Source organism: Mustela nivalis (genome assembly GCF_964662115.1).
Source record: "Mustela nivalis genome assembly, chromosome: 6".
In the NCBI taxonomy this organism is placed as follows: domain Eukaryota; kingdom Metazoa; phylum Chordata; class Mammalia; order Carnivora; family Mustelidae; genus Mustela; species Mustela nivalis.
This window is the reverse complement of record NC_139025.1, coordinates 83556520-83576426: the sequence shown is the minus strand read 5'-3', so window position 1 is coordinate 83576426 and position 19907 is coordinate 83556520. Positions and strand designations below refer to the sequence as shown.

The following is a 19907-nucleotide window of genomic DNA, read 5'->3' as shown; positions in this document are numbered from 1 at the left end:
CTGGAAACAAGCCCTGCATTGGGCTCCCTGCTCAGTGGGGAGACTGCTTCTCCCTCTCCCTCTGCCATTCCCCCAACTTGTGCCCTCTGGCTCTATCTCTTTGTCAAATAAATAAATAAAATCTTTTTTAAAAAAGTAAAAGCATCATCTTAGAATAGGGAATGGCATAGAAGCAAGGCACAAAATTTAGAAGCCTTTAAAAATATGGCAAACTTAACAACATATATATTTAAAATGTCAGGACAAATGACAGCATAAATCAAGTTAAAAGGCAAAAACCAGATCATATAAAATCAAACATACACTTATGATTCAGCAGTCCTACTTCTAGGTTAGCCAAATGAAATGCAAATATTTGCCCACACAAAGACTTGTACATGAATGTTTAAGAAAGCTTTATTTAAAAGCTGGAAACAACTCAAATGTGCACCAATGATGAAAGATAATAAATTGTAGCAGATCCCCACAAAGGCATACTATTCAGCAATAAAAAGGAACAAATGCTGATATATGAGAGGATCTCAAAGGCAATACGCTAAGAGAAAAAAAGCCAAACAGGAAACACTACATACTATTTGATTTCATTTATATGACATTCTGAAAAGGCAAAAATATAGGGGCAGAAAACAGTTCAGGGACTACCAGGAACCAGGAATATGGAGACAAGACAACTGAATGCAAAGAAATTTGGCAGATGAGCAAACATATCTTGATCGAGGCGATGGTTACTGAAATATATAATGTTTGTGAAAACCTCAAACTGTACACCTTAAGTGTAGATTTTATTTTATATAAACTTTATCTCAATAAATCTCACTTAAAAGAAGTTTTTAAAAAACAAACATTATTAAGAAAATATTTGTGAAGTATGCAACATAGCAATAAGTTAAAAAACAATAGAAAAATGAGTAAAGAAATAGTAACACAAAAGAAATTGAATATACATTTAAAATATGAAAAGATATTCATGCACAAGTCTTTGTGTGGGCAAATGTTTGCATTTCATTTGGGTAACCTAGAAGTAGGATTGCTGAATCAAAAGTTAAGTGTATGTTTGATTTTACTACAAATAGATATGCAACTTAAAGTAATGACATTCTTCAATAATCTGAAATCTAACAGATGGCAAAATGTAAAAGAAAAGACTGATTAAAAAAAAAGACTGATTAAATAAAGATTGGGGACAGCTGTGGAAAAAGAACATTTTCTTTTTTTTTTTTTTTTAAAGATTTTTATTTGAGAGAGAGAGCACAAGTGGGGGTGAGGGGCAGAGAGAGAGGGAGTAGCAGACTCTCTGCTGAGCAGGGTGCCCAACATGGGGCTCAATCTCAGGACCCAGGACCATGACCTGAGGTGAAGGCAGACACCTAACCAACAAAGCCACACAGGCGCTCCCATTTTCATAGTCTTTTACTGAGAATGTAAGCTCATGGTAATTCAAGAAAAATATTTGGCAAAAGTCTAACAAAATTTTATTTCATTTTTTTTAAAGATTTTATTTATTTATTTGACAGAGAGAGATCACAAGTAGGCAGAGAGGCAGGCAGAGAGAGGAGGAAGCAGGCTCCCCGCTGAGCAGAGAGCCTGATGTGGGACTCGATCCCAAGACTCTGAGATCATGACCTGAACCGAAGGCAGCGGCTTAACCCACTGAGCCACCCAGGCACCCCTCTAACAAAATTTTAAATGCATATACCCTTCAATCCAGAAAATCTACCTCTAAATATCTAGCATCAGGCATTCTTGGATATATATACACTGGTTCATATGAAAACAAAGGTATATGTGTACATTCCAATATTACTGGTCAGTGAAGAGCTGGAAACAACATAATTGTCTAAAAAAAGGGGAGGGTTAAATAAATATATGGTGATACAATCCCACAAAGGAATACATGCAACAATTAATAAGGCAGGAGAGTTGTTATACGTATCAACATAGAATTATTCCCTTTACATACTGTTAGGCTGAAAACAAATTACAAGACAGGATATATAGTTTAAGATCCATTTGTATACACCACATATACACACCCCTCCTAAACATATAAATGTGCGTGCATGTTTATAAATACATAAAGATTTGTAAGGATGTATATACACTAAATTGTATTCAGTTTAATAAAGAAAGTACAATGAGACAGAATGGCAACTATAATTTTTATTTATATTTTCCTGTATTGTTTAAATTTTTAAAAAAGTAGTTTCATTATATTGCCTGGATAAATTAATTATTTTTAGTGCTGTTGTTTCAAAGACAATATAAGAATATAAATCTCGGGACGCCTGGGTGGCTCAGTTGGTTAAGCAGCTGCCTTCGGCTCAGGTCATGATCCCAGCGTCCTGGGATCGAGTCCCACATGGGGCTCCTTGCTCGGCAGGGAGCCTGCCTCTCCCTCTGTCTCTGCCTGCCATTCTGTCTGCCTGTGCTCACTCTCTCCCTCTCTCTCTGACAAATAAATAAATAAAATCTTTAAAAAAAAAAAAAAGAATATAAATCTCATCATGTAAGATTACAGCAGGCTGATGTTAAAATAGACCCTCATGATTATCTTTATAATTAAATGTTAGATATCAGCTCTATCTATGGTCTAGTCCTTTTGATCCCCAAACTTCAAGAGACATTTGTTGAAAGCCTCCATATTCCAGGTACTATGAAAGACACAGGAGGTGTAAAGTACATGAGACCTGGGCCTTGTCCTGCAGAGTTTATAGTCAGATGGGGATGAAGGACACATAAACATATCATTGCAATTTAGTAAATGAAGATAGAGACATACATGGGAAAGGGACAAAGAAAAAGAAAACTGGTAATGGGCTTTGTTTTCTTCTTCAGATTTATTCTAACTGACCCTGCAATGTGTTCAATAAAAGGACACCAACGTTAGAAGCTGGCCTGGCTTTGGTATCAGCTTCCAAGGTATGAGAAGACCCTAATTAGGTGAACTCAGCCACTATTTTGGTTCTGTTTTATCAAAGCTACATTATTGTGATCACAGCTTCTGGAATTTAATCTACTTATCAAATCAATGACCCTGGCCCTGTCAGCAAGGATGACGCCAAAATAAACAGCCTTGTTCCTATGATCCAGGAAGATGGCAAAGTAGCAACGCAGGGGTATTTCATACTCACCATTCCAGAATAAGCAAAGAGAAACAACTAAGAATAATCAAGAAAATACTTTTCAATGAAGTAGAGGAAAAATTGCTTTAAGTTGGGTTCAGTTTGAAAGGTTTTAGTTTAAAGGGTTTCTATTTAAAGGTTTCTGCAGGTTCTGTGAGATTCTATACCACTAATTGTAGTACATTTGGTGTAATTCTTTTTTTTTTTTTTTTAATTTGACAGGCAGAGATCACAAGTAGGCAGAGACACAGGCAGAGAGAGCGGAGGAAGCAGGCTCTCCGCAGAGCAGAGAGCCCGATGTGGGGCTCGATCCCAGGACCCTGGGATCATGACCTGGGCTGAAGGCAGAGGCTTTAACCCACTGAGCCACCCAGGCGCCCCCATTTGGTGTAATTCTTTCATGAGGCACTTTTGTAAAATGTATTAGGAAACTTTGAGATTCATTTTTAAAAATTAACAGACTTTTTTAGAACAGTTTTAGGTTTAAAGAAAAAATAAGCAGACAATACCAAGTTCCCATATACCTCAACTTCCCCACCCCCATCAGTTTCCCCTATTACTGACACCTTGTATTGGAGTGATACATTTGTTGCAACTGGTAAGTCAATGTTGATACATTGTTTTTTGATACATTATTAACTAAAGTCCATAATTTATACTGGGGTTTCTTTGTGTTGCACACTTTTTTGGTTCTAACATATTAATAATGACATGTATATACCAATACAGTATCTTACAGAATGGCTTTACGACCCTAAATATCCCCTGTGCTCCACCTATTCATTCCTCCATCCCTCTCACCACCATTGTCAGGGTCTACTTTTTAGTCTCCACCGTGTTGCCTTTCCCAGAATGTGATACAGCTAGAACCACACAGTATGTAGGCTTTCACAGTAGCTTCCTTCACGTTGCAATATGATCATTTAAGGTCCTGTCAGCTCTTTTACTAGCTCATTTCTTTTTATCACTGAAGAAAATTCCATTGTAACGGTACCAAAGTTGGTTTATCTATTCATCTATTGATGGACATCTTGGTTGCTTCCAAGTTTTGGAAAATGTGAAAAAAGCTGCTATAAACATTCTTGTGCAGTTTTCAGTTTATTTGGGTAAATATTAAGGAACACAACTGCTGGATCATATGGTTACAGTATGTTTACTTCTGCAAGAAACTGCCAAAATGTTTTCCAAAGTAGCTGTACTATTTTGCATTTCCCTCAGGAATGAGTAAGAGTTCCTGTTGCTCCTAACTTCATCAGCATATGGTGTTGTTAGAGCTTTGAATTTTGGCCATTCTAATAGGTATGTAGTGGTACTTCATTCTTGCTTTAAAAACAGATGATGCTAAGCATTTTTCACGTACTTGCTGGCCATTTATACATCTCCTTGGTGAAGTCTGTTTCAAATCTTTTGCCCATTTTTAAACTGGATTGTTAATTTTCTTACTGTTTAAGAGTACTTTGTATGTTTCGGATACCAGTCCTTTATCACATACATGTATTGTACACTTTCACCTAATCTGAGGCTTGCTTTTTATTTCCTGAAATGTCCATATTTTTTAAACCAGTAATTCCACCTCTGAGAACCTATCCTAAGGAAATAATCCTACATACAGAAAAGTGACTCACACATAGAGATGTTTATAGCAGGGTGCCTGGGTGGCTTAGTTGGTTAAGGATCTGAATCTTGATTTTGGCTTAGATCATGATCTTAGGGTAGAGAATTAGGAGCCCCAGTGTGGAGTCAGCTTGAGTTTCTCCATATCTCCCTCTGCCCGTCCCCCTGCTCACATGTGCACTTTCTAAAATAGATTAATCTTTTAAAAAAAGATGTTTATAGCAACACTGCTTACCATAAAAAAACACAACTGTATCCTAATTACATTCCCCCAATAATAAGTAATAGTTAAAATAAACTTTGGTTAAGTATTATATATACAATATGTTTTAAAAGAAATACCAAAATTTGAATGCATAATTTATATATTTTGCTATTTCCATATAAGTCTACCATGAGAAATTTTTTCTTTCACTACTTTATAAACTTCATTTGGATACATTTATTTCTGAGTAAAGGGGAAGACTGTGTGAATATGGGCATACCTCAGAGATCATACAGGTTCAGTTTCATACCACTGAAATACAGCAAATAGCATAATAAAGTGAGTCAAATGACTTTTTTGGTTTCCCAGTACTTATAAAAGTTACATTTACACTATACTGTAGCTTATTACATACTTAAATTATTAAGTGCCATTATAGTTAAAAAAAAAAAAAGGTATATGTACCTTAATTTAAAAATATTTTACTGTTAAAAATGCTAGCCATCATCTAAGATTTCAATAAGTGGTAATCTTTTTGCTGGTGGAGGGTCTTGCCTTGATGTTGACGGCTGCTGACTGATCAGTGTGGTGGCTGCTAGAGAAGGCATGGCTGCAACAATTTCTTAAAATAAGAAAACAATAAAGTATACCACATTGATGGACTCTTCAATGAACAATTCCTCTGTTCCATGCAATGTTATCTGATGGCGTTTTACCCACACTAGAACTTCTTTCAAAATTGAAGTCAATCCTCTCCAACCCTGCCACTCATTTATCAACTATGTTTATGGAATATTCTAAATCTTTTGTTGTCATTTCAACAGTCTTCACCAGGAGTAGATTCTGTCTCAAGAAACCACTTTTGCTGCTCAGCCATCAAAAGCAACTCGTCATCCATTACAGTTTTATCATGAGCTTGCAGAAATTCAGTCACATCTCCAGGCTCCACTTCTCATTTTAGTTCTCTTGATATTCCTATCACATCTGCAGTTGTTTTCCCCTAATCAAGTCCTGAACCCCTCAAAGTCATCCTTGAGGGTTGGAATCAACTTCCTCCAAATTCCTGTTCATGTTTTCTCCTTCTTCACATGAATCATGAATGTTCTTAATCTAAAATGATGAATCCTCTTTATAAACTTTTCAATTTACTTTGCCCAGACCCATCAGAGGAATCACTTATCTATAGCAGCTGTAGTGTTATGGTATGTTTCTTTTCTTTTCTTTTCTTTTGGTATGTTTCTTAAAAAAAAAAAAAAAAAAAGATCTTATTTGTTTATTTGACAGACAGAATCCACAAGTAAGCAGAGAGACAGGCGTGCAGGGAGCCCGATGTGGGGCTCGATCCCAGGACCCTGGGATCATGACCTGAGCTGAAGGCAGAGGCTTTCACCCACTGAGTCACCCAGGTGCCTCTGATATGTGTTTCTTAAATAAGATTTGAAAGTTGAAATCACTCTTTGATCCACGGGATGCAAAATGGATGCTGTGTTAGCATCAAAACAACATTAATCTTATTTTACATCTCCATCAGAGCTCTTGGGTGACAAGATGCACTGTCAGTAAACAGTCATATTTTGAAAAGAATCTTTTTTAAAAAAAAGATTTTATTTATTTGAGAGAGAGAGAGTATGAGAAGGGGGAGGGTCAGAGGGAGAAGCAGACTCCCTGCCAAGCAGGGAGCCCGATGAGGGACTTGATCCCGGGACTCCAGGATCATGACCTGAGCCGAAGGCAGTCGCTTAACCAACTGAGCCACCCAGGCACCTCTTGAAAAGAATCTTTTATCTGAGCAGTAGGTCTCAACAGTGAGCTTAAAATATTCAGTAACCATGTTGTAAACCGAAATGTTTTCATCCAGGCTTTGCTGTTCCATTTACAGAGCACAGGCAAACTAGTTTTCGTGTAATTCTTGAGGGCCCTAGGATTTTCAGAAATGTAAATGAGCACTGGCTTCAACTTCAAGACATCAGCTGCATTAGCTCGTAACAAAAAAGTCAGCATATCTTTCGAATTTTTGAAGCCAGGCAATGACTTCTCTCTGGCTATTGAAGTCCTAGATGGCATCTTCTTCCAATACAAAGATGTTTTGTCTACACTGAAGATTTGTTGTTGAGTGGAGCCACCTTCATTAATGATCTCCCCGAGATCTCCTGGAGAACTTGCAGCTTCTACATCAGTACTTAGCTCTTCACCTCGTAATTTATGTTACAGAGATGGCTTTTTCCCCTAAACCAACCTCTGCTAGGTTCCGACTTTTCTTCAGTAGCTTTTTCACTTCTCTCAGCCTTTACAGAATTGAAGAGCATTACAGTCTTGCTCTGGATTAGGCTGGCTTAAGGGACTGTTGTGGTTGATCTGACCTTCTATCCAGATCCCTCAGTCTTTTTCCTATCAGCAATAAGGCTGTTTGCTTTCTAATCATTCATGTGTTCACTGCAGTAGCACTTTTAATTTCTTTTAAGAACTTAGCTAACTGGCATAAAAGATCTAGCTTTCAGCCCAACTCAGCTTTCACCATGCCTTCCCCACTAAGCTTAACCATCTCTAGCTTTTGATTAAAAGTAAAAGATATGTGACTCTTCCTTTCACTTGAACCTTAGAGGCTACTGCAGGGTTATTAAATGGCATAATTTCAATACATTTGGGTCTCAGGGAATAGGGAGGCCTGAGGAGAGTGAGAGAGAGGGGAATAGGCAGTCAGTAGAGCAGTCAAAACACATACAACCTTTATAAACTAAGTTTGCTGTCTTATATGGATGGGTACGATTCATGACAGCCCCAAACAATTATAATAGTTATAGCAAAGGTCAGTCACTGATCACCATAACAAATGTAATAATAATGAAAAAGTCTGAAATATCACAAGATTACCAAAATGTAACACAGAGACATGGACTGAACAAATGCTGTTGGAAAAATAGTACCAACAGACTTGACACAGGATTGCCACAAACTTTCAAGTATAAAAAGCATGGTATCTGCAAAACACAATTAAGTAAAGCGCTATAAAATCAGGCATGCCTATAATATTGTTGGTTGTAACTCATTTTCCTTGCTTTCAATAAAGGAAACATCTACTATTCAAAAATAATCTTTAACAGTGGGTATTTGAAGAGAAAATGCACAGGTTAGCTTCAGGTTATTTTAAAAAAATAGTACGGCAGTATATTCTTTTTTTATATTTACTTTTTTAAATGTGTGTACAAGCATTTAAGTTGTACTCTTTCAACAGATTTCAACTACACAGTACAGTGTTATCAACTATAGTCACATTGTACGTTAAGGGATAAACTATGGAGAACCTAGAGATCATGAAGAGTCAGTCACATTCACACAGCAGAATAAACAGTTCAAAATTTCAACTTTGTTATTTTATTGTTCTCAAGTTGCTTGGACTACCCTGCCACTAAAAGTTTTTCTTGGTTCTGTCTTCTTCACAGTATCCAATCTTTGGTCTGTCCCCTATTATTACTCTTCTTTGTGTTCTATGGAGCAACAGATACCCCTTCTTATTTCTTCCAATCTTTTTCTTTTTTTTTTTTTAATGGCTGTTTTCTTCTATGAAGTGTTTTATTACACAAAAGATATACACAGTAAGGTAAGTTACAGGTAAGTTATAAAGTGAAGCAATGAAATGAACACCCATGAACCCAGCACCCAACCCAAGAGAATATTAATACTGCTGAAACTGCCTGTGCAATCCTCCAGAATCCCATTCTCTTACCTGCCCTAGAAATTACCACTCACCTGTAGTATGCTTATTAGTCATTCACTTGCTTTTCTTTAGAAATTTCACCACATATACAGGTATGTCAGAGAGAGTCTATCAATTGATTCTCTCATCAAAAGTGTTCGGGGGCACCTGGGTGGCTCAGTGGGTTAAAGCCTCTGCCTTCATCTTAGGTCATGATCCCAGGGTCCTGGGATCGAGCCCCACATCGGGCTCTCTGCTCAGTGGGGAGCCTGCTTCTTCCTCTCTTTCTCTGCCTGCCTCTCTGCCTACTTGTAATCTCTGCCTGTCAAATAAATAAATAAAATCTTTAAAAAAAAAAAAAAGTGTTCTGTTCCCTTCATACTCACATTTGATGGGTAATATTTTTTAAAAAGATTTTATTTATTTATTTGACAGAGATCACAAGTAGGCAGAGAAAGAGGAGGAAGCAGGCCCTCTGCTGAGCAGAGAGCCTGATGTGGGGCTCAATCCCAGGACCCTGGGATCTTGACCGAAGGCAGAGGCTTTAACCCACTGAGCCACCCAGGCACCCCGATGGGTAATATTTTTTAAAGCTTTTAGACATCATCTTTTATTAGGCATAAAACACCCCATCCTTCGGATGACTCAAAGGTTCCTGAGTAAGTCAATGTAAGCACCTTCTTCTGTAAGATGAGCTCTGCAAAACCTCAAGATGGCAAACCTAGGTATGCTCCATTTAAAAGAGTGCTTTGTGGTGATGATGTAAACTGGTAAGCTTTAAAAACTTGAAGATAGCCTGGTGAAAAGGTTCCCAAAATTTAACAACCAAGTTTTTACTATTCTACAGAAAAACCAGAAAAGGAAGAAATGTAGTGAGCTCTTTCACAGAGCTACATGGATACAACTTAAAGGACTGGTCTTTATTCTGGGATTATCCTACTTTCCTGGAATTAAAATGTCTTTTTCCTTTATAAAATTATAGGAAATGGCAGGTATATTTGGTTGCTGTCCATGTGTCCTTTTTAAAATTAAAACTCAGCTTAATTAGCCAAAGAAAAATTGAAAACCCTATGTCTCATTCAAAGCTTTTGCAAACTGTACTGACCCCCAAGATCCCAAAGTTTAGAAAGCATAAACTTAGAAGTCTTTAAGTCTGAGGAACTGGAAAACTTTGGTCTTAAGACTTTTAGCATCTCTGGGAGATCATTAGTCTCCCACAATAAAAATGAGAAGAAATTAACAACTTTCTCATGTCTCTACTTCCGGCATTCTTTCTTTGGCTTTCCAGCATAAGCAATACTATAATTAACGGAGGTGATAAGAAAATATGGAAATATGGAATAAAGTTAACAAATGCTTAACTTTATAAATCTCATCAGCAATTAGCTTTGCAATCTTGGGAAAACATTTTAACCACATTATATCATAGGTTCCTCTATCTATTTATTCTAATAATACTTATAATCTTTATCAATAGCCCATCACCTCCTGAAATAGAAGTAGTAATGTTGAGGCCAGTCTCATAACATGAATAGTGCTTTCAACTCTATAGAATACACATATATACCTTTAAGATGTTATATACATTTATATAGGACCTTAGCATATTTAACAGGATGTTAAGGAGAACCATCAATAAAATCAACATCTGTCTAAGCCCAGAGTATACAAAGTATAGAACCAATACAAATATGTGAGAAACACATTTCAGCTCAAAATAACAAAGTTGTCTAAAAATGTAACAAGTAAGGAAAAAACCCCTCAACCTCATTAGTAATTAGGAAAATTAAGACCACAATGTGATACTATTATAGACCCCCATACTGGCTAAAATTAAAATGACTGACAAGACCAACTCTTCCAAGAATATGCAGCAATGGGAACTTTCACACAGTGCTGGAGAGACTATAAATTAGTATACACACTTAGGAAAACAATGTGACATTATTTATTATAACTAATGATTCACATACCCAAGAACCCAGAATTCTATTCCAGATCTGTACTTTAGGTAAACTACTGGATATGTGTACCAAAATACACAAATAAGAATGTTCACAGCACAACTGTTCATAACAGTCCCAAACTAGAAACAATCCACATATATGGTACAATGAATAGAGACAACATGGATTATTGAATACTTGAAAGTCACTGGACAAACTATAGTTATTAGACATAATACTCAACAAGAAAAAGATATAGCATGACTCTGTCTATACAAAGCTCAAAAATAGATAAAACTATTCAATGTGATTTGGGTGATAAACTAAGAGAGAAATCAAGGAAACCATTATCACACAACACTGGAGAAAGGTTATCACAATGGGAGAGAGAAAGACTGATGTAGAAGGGATAAAAAGGACGCCTCTGAGAGCTGACAATGCCTATTCTTGACCTAAGTAGTGGTTATACAGATGTTTGCATCATAGTTATTCTCTAAGTGTTCATATGCTTTATACAATATCTTGTATAAACATGATATATCTCACGAAAAAATTATACAAAGGGCTGCCTCTTGAGGTAGTAGATCTCCTATCAAATGATATTTAACCAGAACTAAAGGTTCACATATCAGAGCTATTACAGCAGGATTTCAAGTACTGGTAGGAATTCAGACTAGATGGCCACCAGGTTCCTGCTAATCTAGAGATATTATGGATCTATTTTCATACCTTATAACGATGATTTTTATGAACACTATTCTGGAAGCAGTCCATACAGAGTACACATGTTGGGTCAATTGCACAGTCCCTGAAAAAAATTAAAAATTAGATTCCAAAATTTAGAGGACACCAATGATGTTTAAGGTGTTAATACAATGTGAATGAGTTTCCTGTGTGGTGTACAAGCTGAATATGAAAATGTTTCAAACACTAAATTCCAAATAATTTTAGCCATATTTGAATACTTACAATTGGTTTTGCTTCTTAAGTCATCCTCAATATTTTGAGCTTTTACCTGATTTCAGACTGTTAAGTTGCAAATCAAAATTAGTTTTATGACAAATGACTAGCTGTTTTTTCCATGAACTGTCATCATCTTACCCTCCTGCCTTTATAAACATATATTTTTTTACAAACACTGACTGTTCACTGGTAAATGAGGCTTGGATAAAGACAAAATTTATTAGAATGTAAGCAGCGTAATGGCAGGATTGTTTCTTCATTTTGTATATTGTTATGTCCTAAGCACCTAGAACAGTGCTGGGCACCTAACAGGTATTCGATTAATATTTATAGAATGAACAAAAAAATTCAATCTCTCTAATCTCTTCCTTAATAGTAACTCTAAGAAGTCACTATCTTATTTAACATTTCCAGAAAAACATTAAGAGCAACGTAAACTGGTGAAAAGTGCAAAAGAAATTTTTAAAATATCTGATTTTGAAGAGTTGAAGAAATGTCACTAGCAAGTTTAAAAAATAATTTTAAAGGTTATTAGGAAATAAAGATTGCCTAATTATACTCTTGAAAATATATATGATCTACTGACATATTTAGAGCAGAATTTCTCAACCTCAGCAGTACTGACATTCCGAACTGGGTAATTACTTACTGGGGATAGAGGAGACTGTACTGTGCACTACAGGATGCTTCAGGAGCAACCCTGTCCTCTATCCACTAGATGCTAGTACCATTTCCCCAGTTGTTTAAAATGCCTCCATGAGACTTTTAGAGAAGCGAGATCTATAAATATCTATCACACTTTAGCTGAGACTGATTGGGCTTCAGCTAAAATATATATAAGAAGATAAACAAACCTTACTACGTATGTAGTAAAATAGTACACAAGATACAAAAGCTGACTTTTTCCTGAGAAAAGAAAGGATAAAGATACTGTGTGCTCAACTGTCGGAGGCAGGCCCCTGGCCAGGGCGGCCTCTGCCATTAAAAGATGGCACCTGCCTAGTTGCCAGGTTAGGATTGCCTCGTGAGACTAAGCGGAACGCCCAAAGAGGAAGTAAACAGCATTGGTTGCTAGCGAAGTTGTTCGTTTAGGTGCACAGCCTGATTCACTCCCTCCTGTACCCTGCTCGCTGATTGGTCATGTAAGTGTATATAAGTGTGTAGACTTGCGGAAATAAAGAGAGAGAAGATGCATCTGAACTGGGGCTTCTTGTCGTCCTTGCGGGTCGAGGGCGATACTCAACAACTGTTAACTAAATAAACCAGTCAAACCTAGAATTATAGTGAAGCCAAAAACAATTCTCTGAATTTATGAAGCCTAAAAATTCACTCCTAACCTTAACTACCTCTAGTAAAGAGGGAAAAAACACTCCACTAAAACTAGAGTACAGCTAAGATGTAAAAGATGAAAACATCAGGCAGGAGTAGGGAGTAAAAATGTTCTCTGTGCTACCCTGATGTTTAAGACACCTGCTCTTAGAAAGGACAAAAAGCCTAAAGCTGCTTCTAGTTTCCCTACTACTAGCCTTTTCTACTCAACTGAATTACAACTGTTCCTACAGGCCCACAGTCCCTTGACACCAAATCTCACTTGGTAGCAAAAACTGACCTGAAATGACATGAGACTGCAGACTTTATTTATACTACTTGTTGTGAATATTCATAGATTTCTTATAGAAATGCTATGTTTGATGATAGGATCCTGCCTTGACACTGCTGGGAAAGTGTTCAGAACTCTGGAATACACCCAGCCCCAGGGTTTCAAATAAGAGTATGTGGACTATATTATAAGCAACACAAAAGTTCATCACTTTAAGTACTTTTAGAGAACAAAAAGTGAGACAATTGTCCAAGTCATATAATCAAAAACAAGCTATACAAGCAGAAACAAATTTATAAGTGCATAACAAAAGGAAATTAAGTATGATTAAGTATATTATAAAAAGTAGTAAGCAATAAAATACATCATAAGTACAAAATACCAAAACAGAAACTGTAACCAATCCTGTAAATTTCTAATTCTTACCTACAAGAATATGTTGTCTCTCCACTTTTGAAAACCTTCCCACAGAGCTGAAAAGCTCCACTGTGCTTCAATTTCTCTAAGCAAATATCTGGATCTTCTCCAAATAAGTACCACTCCAGTGGAGTGAATATGGACATTTGTATACTCTCCTCCTGCTTTTCCAAGTCTGGGTCCATTTCGGCAGAATAAATTTCTGGCACCAATTGGGCCAAATAGTGCAAGAAAGTAGTATAAAAATCAACTTGCTGATCCCACCACTGAAAGAAAAGAAAATGAAAATTAGACTGTTATAAATTTCCCCTTGAAGATATTGGGGGACAAATATTGGCACAATTCTGTAATTTCAGAGAAAGTGATTAACAATATATTATTTTATCCCTCACCAATACAAAAGCAAAGTGGGTAAAAGCAAACTGGGTAATAAAAAAAAATAGCCTTGGAAGTAAGTGGTTGCCCACATACCATATACAACTGGAAAAAGAAAGAAAAGCTATAATGGATGAGAATTACCCTTCCCTCTTAGAATGGGCAACTCCTTGTCTGTGAAGACAATTCTATTACCAGTCAGGTGCTGTAGAGACAAAGCATTTCTCACACTCTTAGTTTAATTGTTTTAAGGAACCATAACATTTACTGAGAGATCAAAATGAATGAATGCAAAAGAGCTTTTAGAATGCCAAAAGCACTAAACATAAAAGAAAATGGATAAATTAGACTCACCAAAAGGTAAACCTAAACCCTTCTGCTCTTTAAAAGAAACTATTTCAGGGGCGCCTGGGTGGCTCAGTGGGTTAAGCTTCTGCCTTCAGCTTAGGTCATGATCACAGGGTCCTGGGATCAAGCCCACACTGGGCGAGCAGAGAGCCTGCTTCCCCCTCTCTCATTCCCCCTTAAAAACCTTTTAAAGATTTTTAAAAACTTAAAAAATAAATAAAGGAAACTATTTCAGATGGCTTATTTGTACATGAAAACATGCTCACCATCATAAGTCATTAAATTAAAATGACAAATTAAAATGACAGTGAGATACCCCTCCATACCCTATTATATTAAGGTGTAGATAAAAAATTAAAAAACTGACAATACTGGTGCATAAAAAATGAATTCTGGTACACTGAAAAGAAATTAAAGAATAAAGAATTATAAAAAAAAACCTGACAATACCAAGTACCAACAGGATACATTAAACTGGAAAAGGAAAATGCTGGTAGAAACTGAAAATGGTATAGTCACCTTACAAAAGAGTTTGGTAGTTTCTTTAGAGTTAAACATATACTTACTGTATGACGCAGCAATCAAATTCTAAAAAAAGTACCTACCTAAGAAATGAAAACTTAAGTTCACACAAGAAAGTATACATGAATGTTACAGTAGCAGCTTTAAACTGCCAAAATACAGAAATGACTCAATGGTCCTTCAACTGGTGAATTAGAAACAAACTATTACAGCCAAACCATGGAATACTGCTCAACAATAAGAATAAGAAGTTACTGGGGCACCTGGGTAGCTCAGCGGATTAAGACTGCCTTCAGCTCAGGTCATGATCTCGGGGTCCTGGGACAGAGCCCCACATCAGGCTCTCTGCTCAGCAGGGAGTTTGCTTCCCCTCCCCCTCCACCTGCCTCTCTGCCCTACTGATGATCTGTCAAATAAATAAATAAATTCTTAAAAAAATAAGAAGTTACATACATGCAACATCAAAATCTATTATTGTAAAAACAGTCTAACTCAAAAGGCTACGTACTGCCTCTTAGCAAATGGGTACATGTTCATAGTGACATCATCTGTGTAAACTGAGCAGAGCTCATCTCTGTGCCAAATTCCTGATTCCCATTAAATGTGGGTTTCATAGACACTACATGCAGGTTTCAGTAACACCACCATTCCACTCTTACTTGCTTCAAACAAAACAGCTTTCAAAAAATGCCCTGTTAAAAAAGACATTTGGGGATTACTCACTGGCCATTTGGGCTTAAATGTGAGGTATGATTACCCTAAACCATCCAACCAGACCAGCCTGAACAATTTTCAATGGCACTCAGTAAGAGCAAGCTTAAATGAACAGAAGGTTGAGTGCGTGAGATCTCTACTATCAACTCAACACGGACAATTTAGTTGCACTTAACGTCCTTCTAGTTAAATTAGTATTATTCATGTGAAATGGGCTGGCTCTCTGGTGTTAATGGTATTTCATGGGTGTCTCATAGTTAGTAAAAACTGGTATTTATAAATAATTTTGTATTTGTACACATTAAAATTATATTCTAAAAGTAATTTTAAAATTTAAAAGCTATATACTTTATGATTCCATTTATAGAACATTCAGGAAAAGGCACAACTATATCAAGATGGAGTACTGCACAGTGGTTCCCAGGGGTTTACTGCAAAGTAGAAGAGAGGAAAAAAAATTTTTAAAGATTTTATTTATTGGGGTGCCTGGGTGGCTCAGTCGGTTAAGCATCCACCTTTGGCTTGGGTCATGATCCCAGGGTCCTAGGATAGAGCTCCGAATCAGACTCCCTGCTCAGCGGAAGGCCTGTCTCTCCCTCTCGCTCTGCCTGCTCTCTAGCTCTTTGTCAAATAAATAACCAAAATCTTAAAAAAAAAAAAAAAAAGATTTTATTGATTAAGCATGTGATTCCTGATCCTGGGGTTGTTAAGTTGGAGCTCCATGTGGAGTGCAAGGTTACTTAAAAATAAAAAAAAAAAATCCTAAAAAAAAAGTGATGTCAAATAGTCTCAGAATATCTCCTCAAAGACATTTATTAACTATAAGGGGAAAAGGTAATAACTTTAAAGTAGAGAAACTCTGCAGATACCAACTTAACCAAGTGATTAACATAAATATCACCAGTAATAAGAATAATGATACCAAGAATCCCTTAATATGATACACTGAGAAGGCTATGGTACCACTTTTGTGTTATTTTTCCCCAAAATACGTAACCTCATTATAATCATGAGAAAACATCAATCCAAACTGAGGAACATTCTACAAAATAATTGTTCAATATTCTTCAAAAATGTCAAGGTCGTGAAAAATAAGGCAAGAACAAGATGCTGTTACAAACTTGAAGATTATGGAGAAAGTAAGACTCTATTACAGACTGGAGGCAACGAAGGAGAAATAACTAAATTTAATGTGAGATCCTAGATAGGATCCTGGAACAGAAAAATATTTAATGTCAGTGGGAAAACTATTATAATTCAAATAAGGTCTATAGTTTAGTTACTATCAATACTAATTACTAATACTAATTACTATCAATACTAATTTTCTGTCCCTGATAGTTATATTATGGTTATGCAAGATGCTAACATTAGGGAATGCAGGTGTGAAGGATATAAGAGAACTGTTAATACTATTGTTGCAAGTTTTCTGTAAGTCCAAAATGAGTTCAAAATAAAAAGAAAAAAAGAACTGATACTGAAGATGATTATTTACTAATACAGAAAGTCATTAATAGTATACAGTTTGGTAAAGCAGGTTACAAAGCAGCGTATATAAAATCTCATTTTGGCTAAATATTTTACATGAGGGGAAAAAATCAGGAACAATATACACCAAAATGTTAACAGCAGTTGGTAATAAGAGTTTAGCATATTTTCACAGAAACTGTACATTTGCTTACCTAATATGAATAATATTCTTAGTAACAGTTTCCATATTTGGGGGGAATTTTTTAATTGTAAAAATATTTTACTAAAACTTTTTTAAAAAAACAATTATATCTTCCAGTATTCTAACTCCCAAACTTTTCTAGGGTATGCACAGACCAACAACTTGTTTCCTCCACAAATCTAGCAACTGTAACTATAAAGTAAAGAATATCTAATGTTCTATTGTACACCTAAGGTTCTTTTCTCCAAAAAGTACTAAATGAAAAAAGGCCTGTTTATTTACCGCTATATACCAAACAAAAAAATTTTCTGTAATATCTAATTATGGAAGGCACAAAATCAGTTGAAGTTTTTGAAGAATACTTTGAAGAACATGAAAAATTTGACAGTCACTGAAACCTGAGGGATCTTCTAGTTCAAGTCTCTCATTTTAGAGATGAAAAAAACTGAGTCACAGAGAGAAATAAACTGTCTTTTCCAAGATCGAATAACCAATTAATATAGTCAGGAACAGAAGTTAGGTATCCTAACTCCTAGAGTTCAGTGCTCATTGTACTCAACCAAATATAAGCACACAGTACATCTGAATTTACCTTTAAGACCAATCAATTTCATTTTAATCATAAAACAAAACAAGAAACATAGTTTTGCCTTCCTTTTATTTCCTTCCTCCAAATGAAGTGTATTCACTAACAACTGCCTAACACTCCTGTTTACTACTAAATATTCTTAAATTCTATCTCTGTCATTACATATCTTGGTGTGAACTAATATTTTATTCTTATTTTTAAAAATATTTTATTTATTTAATTTGTCAGAGAGAGCGTGCACACAAGCAGGGGGAGCAGGAGGCAGAGGTAGAAGCAGACTCCCTACTGAAAAAGGAGCGTGATGTGGGACTCAATCCCAGGACCCCAAGATCATGGCCTAAACTGAAGGCAGATGCTTAACAAATTGAGCCACCCAGGCATCACCGTGTGAAATAATACTTTGAAATGTTATCTTCATACTGTTGGTTGATTTGGCCAGAATGTCTGGGTGTTGATGCCTTTAAGGCCCTCTTCAGTGATCTTACCACTAGCTCTCCATCCTTCCATCCCCACTATTCCTTAAGGTCCATCAAACTCAAGGCACTCCTCTCTGACTACTATACTGATCAGCCTAAACAATTTCTCTCCCCTGTAACTCAAATACAGCACTTACTGAAGGAGGTACTTATTCAGTACCTACATTAGTTATTTTCATCTGCATACACATAGCCTCTTCACCCAGGCTATAAATTCCCTGAGGTGAGGAATACTGCCTTTTAAATAAATCCCTGTATCACCACCACAAATACTTAATAAAAGTTCTCTTGGGGCACCTGGTTAAGCATCTGACTCTTGATTTCAGTTCAGGTCATGATCTCAGAGTTGTGGAGTTAAGCCCCACATCAGGCTCCATGCTCAGTGAGGAGTCTGCTTGAGAGTCTCTCCCTCTCCTTCTGCCCCCTCCCCCGACATTCCCTCTTTCTAAATAAATAAATAAATAAAGCCTTAAAAGAAAAAAAAAATGTTCTCAGTCTTTGCTGAATGTTACAGATTTTTTGCTAGAGAGAAGAAAGCAAATATTGATTGACATTAAACCTTCTAAAACTATAGAATTCTTAAAGGAGATAAAGTATAATTTCACTCTTTCATGAAGACTTTTTCCTAAATGACTGCTACATCTAAGAAAAATCTTTTTCAACTAAGATTTGTCTTTTTTTCCAGATAAGAAAAACTACACAGCATGTATTTTACTGGTGACATGTTTAGGAATTACTGGTGACTGGAATAGATTTGACTTTCTTATTTATTTATTTGGTTGTTTTTAGTATTTTTACCCACTTCAGATAAGAATAAAATTAAGCATCTTTAATTTCAATGTCCAGAGGGGGGAATTTTTTTTTTTTTTTCAAATTTAGAGTTCAGAGAGGATTTTCTTAATTGTTCTGTAAAAACAAGTTCTCACAACATTTAAATTCCCAAACATTCCAAACATTTTTCTCATCCCCATGGAGATTAAGATATGTTCTCAACTCTGACCTAGGGACTTGGATCCCTGTTTGGGAACATCATTCTGAAAAAGGAAATGTACTTTTAAAACGTTCCTTTTGTTCAAACCACAACTTACACATCCTTAGACAACTGCTAACATCCATGAGGCTTCTGATTCCCTGAAACTCTTTTCCCAGCTCTTCTGTTTTAAAGTAGTAACAAAATCTAGAGGCTCTAGGATTGTTCCTAACAAGTACTAGATGAGTGTAATTGGAGTATCTCCATCCATCAAGAAATCTTTTGGTTACACAAAGTTTTCTTGTAATACTATTGGACAGATTCATAAAGTTTCATAAAAACAAGCAAACAATAACAGCAAAACCCCTAGCTCAACTGCTTACCCCGTGAGGAACACTATCTATAACATATCTGATAATTAGTTCCCTAAGCCTATCTGAACACTTCCTTTCAGCCAAAGTCCATCCTTACAGCTCATAATTAAACCAAAATCTACTCTCCTATAATTTTTATCCTATACTGCCTGAAATAATCCATATGATATACTCTGCTCTTTCATCAAACAACCTTTCAAATAAATGAAGATAACTATTAAGTCTCCCATCAGTCTCTATTCTGGAGCTACACTGGAACACAGAAACTAAAGAAATCTGTTTATCCCCAGAAATGACATTCGGTTA

At 36.1% G+C, this 19907-nt stretch overlaps 1 protein-coding gene across 2 annotated transcripts in view; it reads right to left on the bottom strand.

Annotated features, from left to right (window-relative positions):
• UBR1 (ubiquitin protein ligase E3 component n-recognin 1) overlaps positions 1-19907 on the bottom strand; it is a 142893-nt gene that overhangs the window by 114778 nt on the left and 8208 nt on the right. For both annotated transcript variants that reach the window (XM_082735361.1, XM_082735362.1), the window contains exons 2-3: positions 13571-13827; positions 11311-11389 (exon numbers count right to left, since the gene is read on the bottom strand). In XM_082735361.1, the coding sequence (XP_082591487.1) occupies positions 11311-11389; positions 13571-13827 (336 nt within the window). The remainder of the gene's footprint in view (positions 1-11310; positions 11390-13570; positions 13828-19907) is intronic.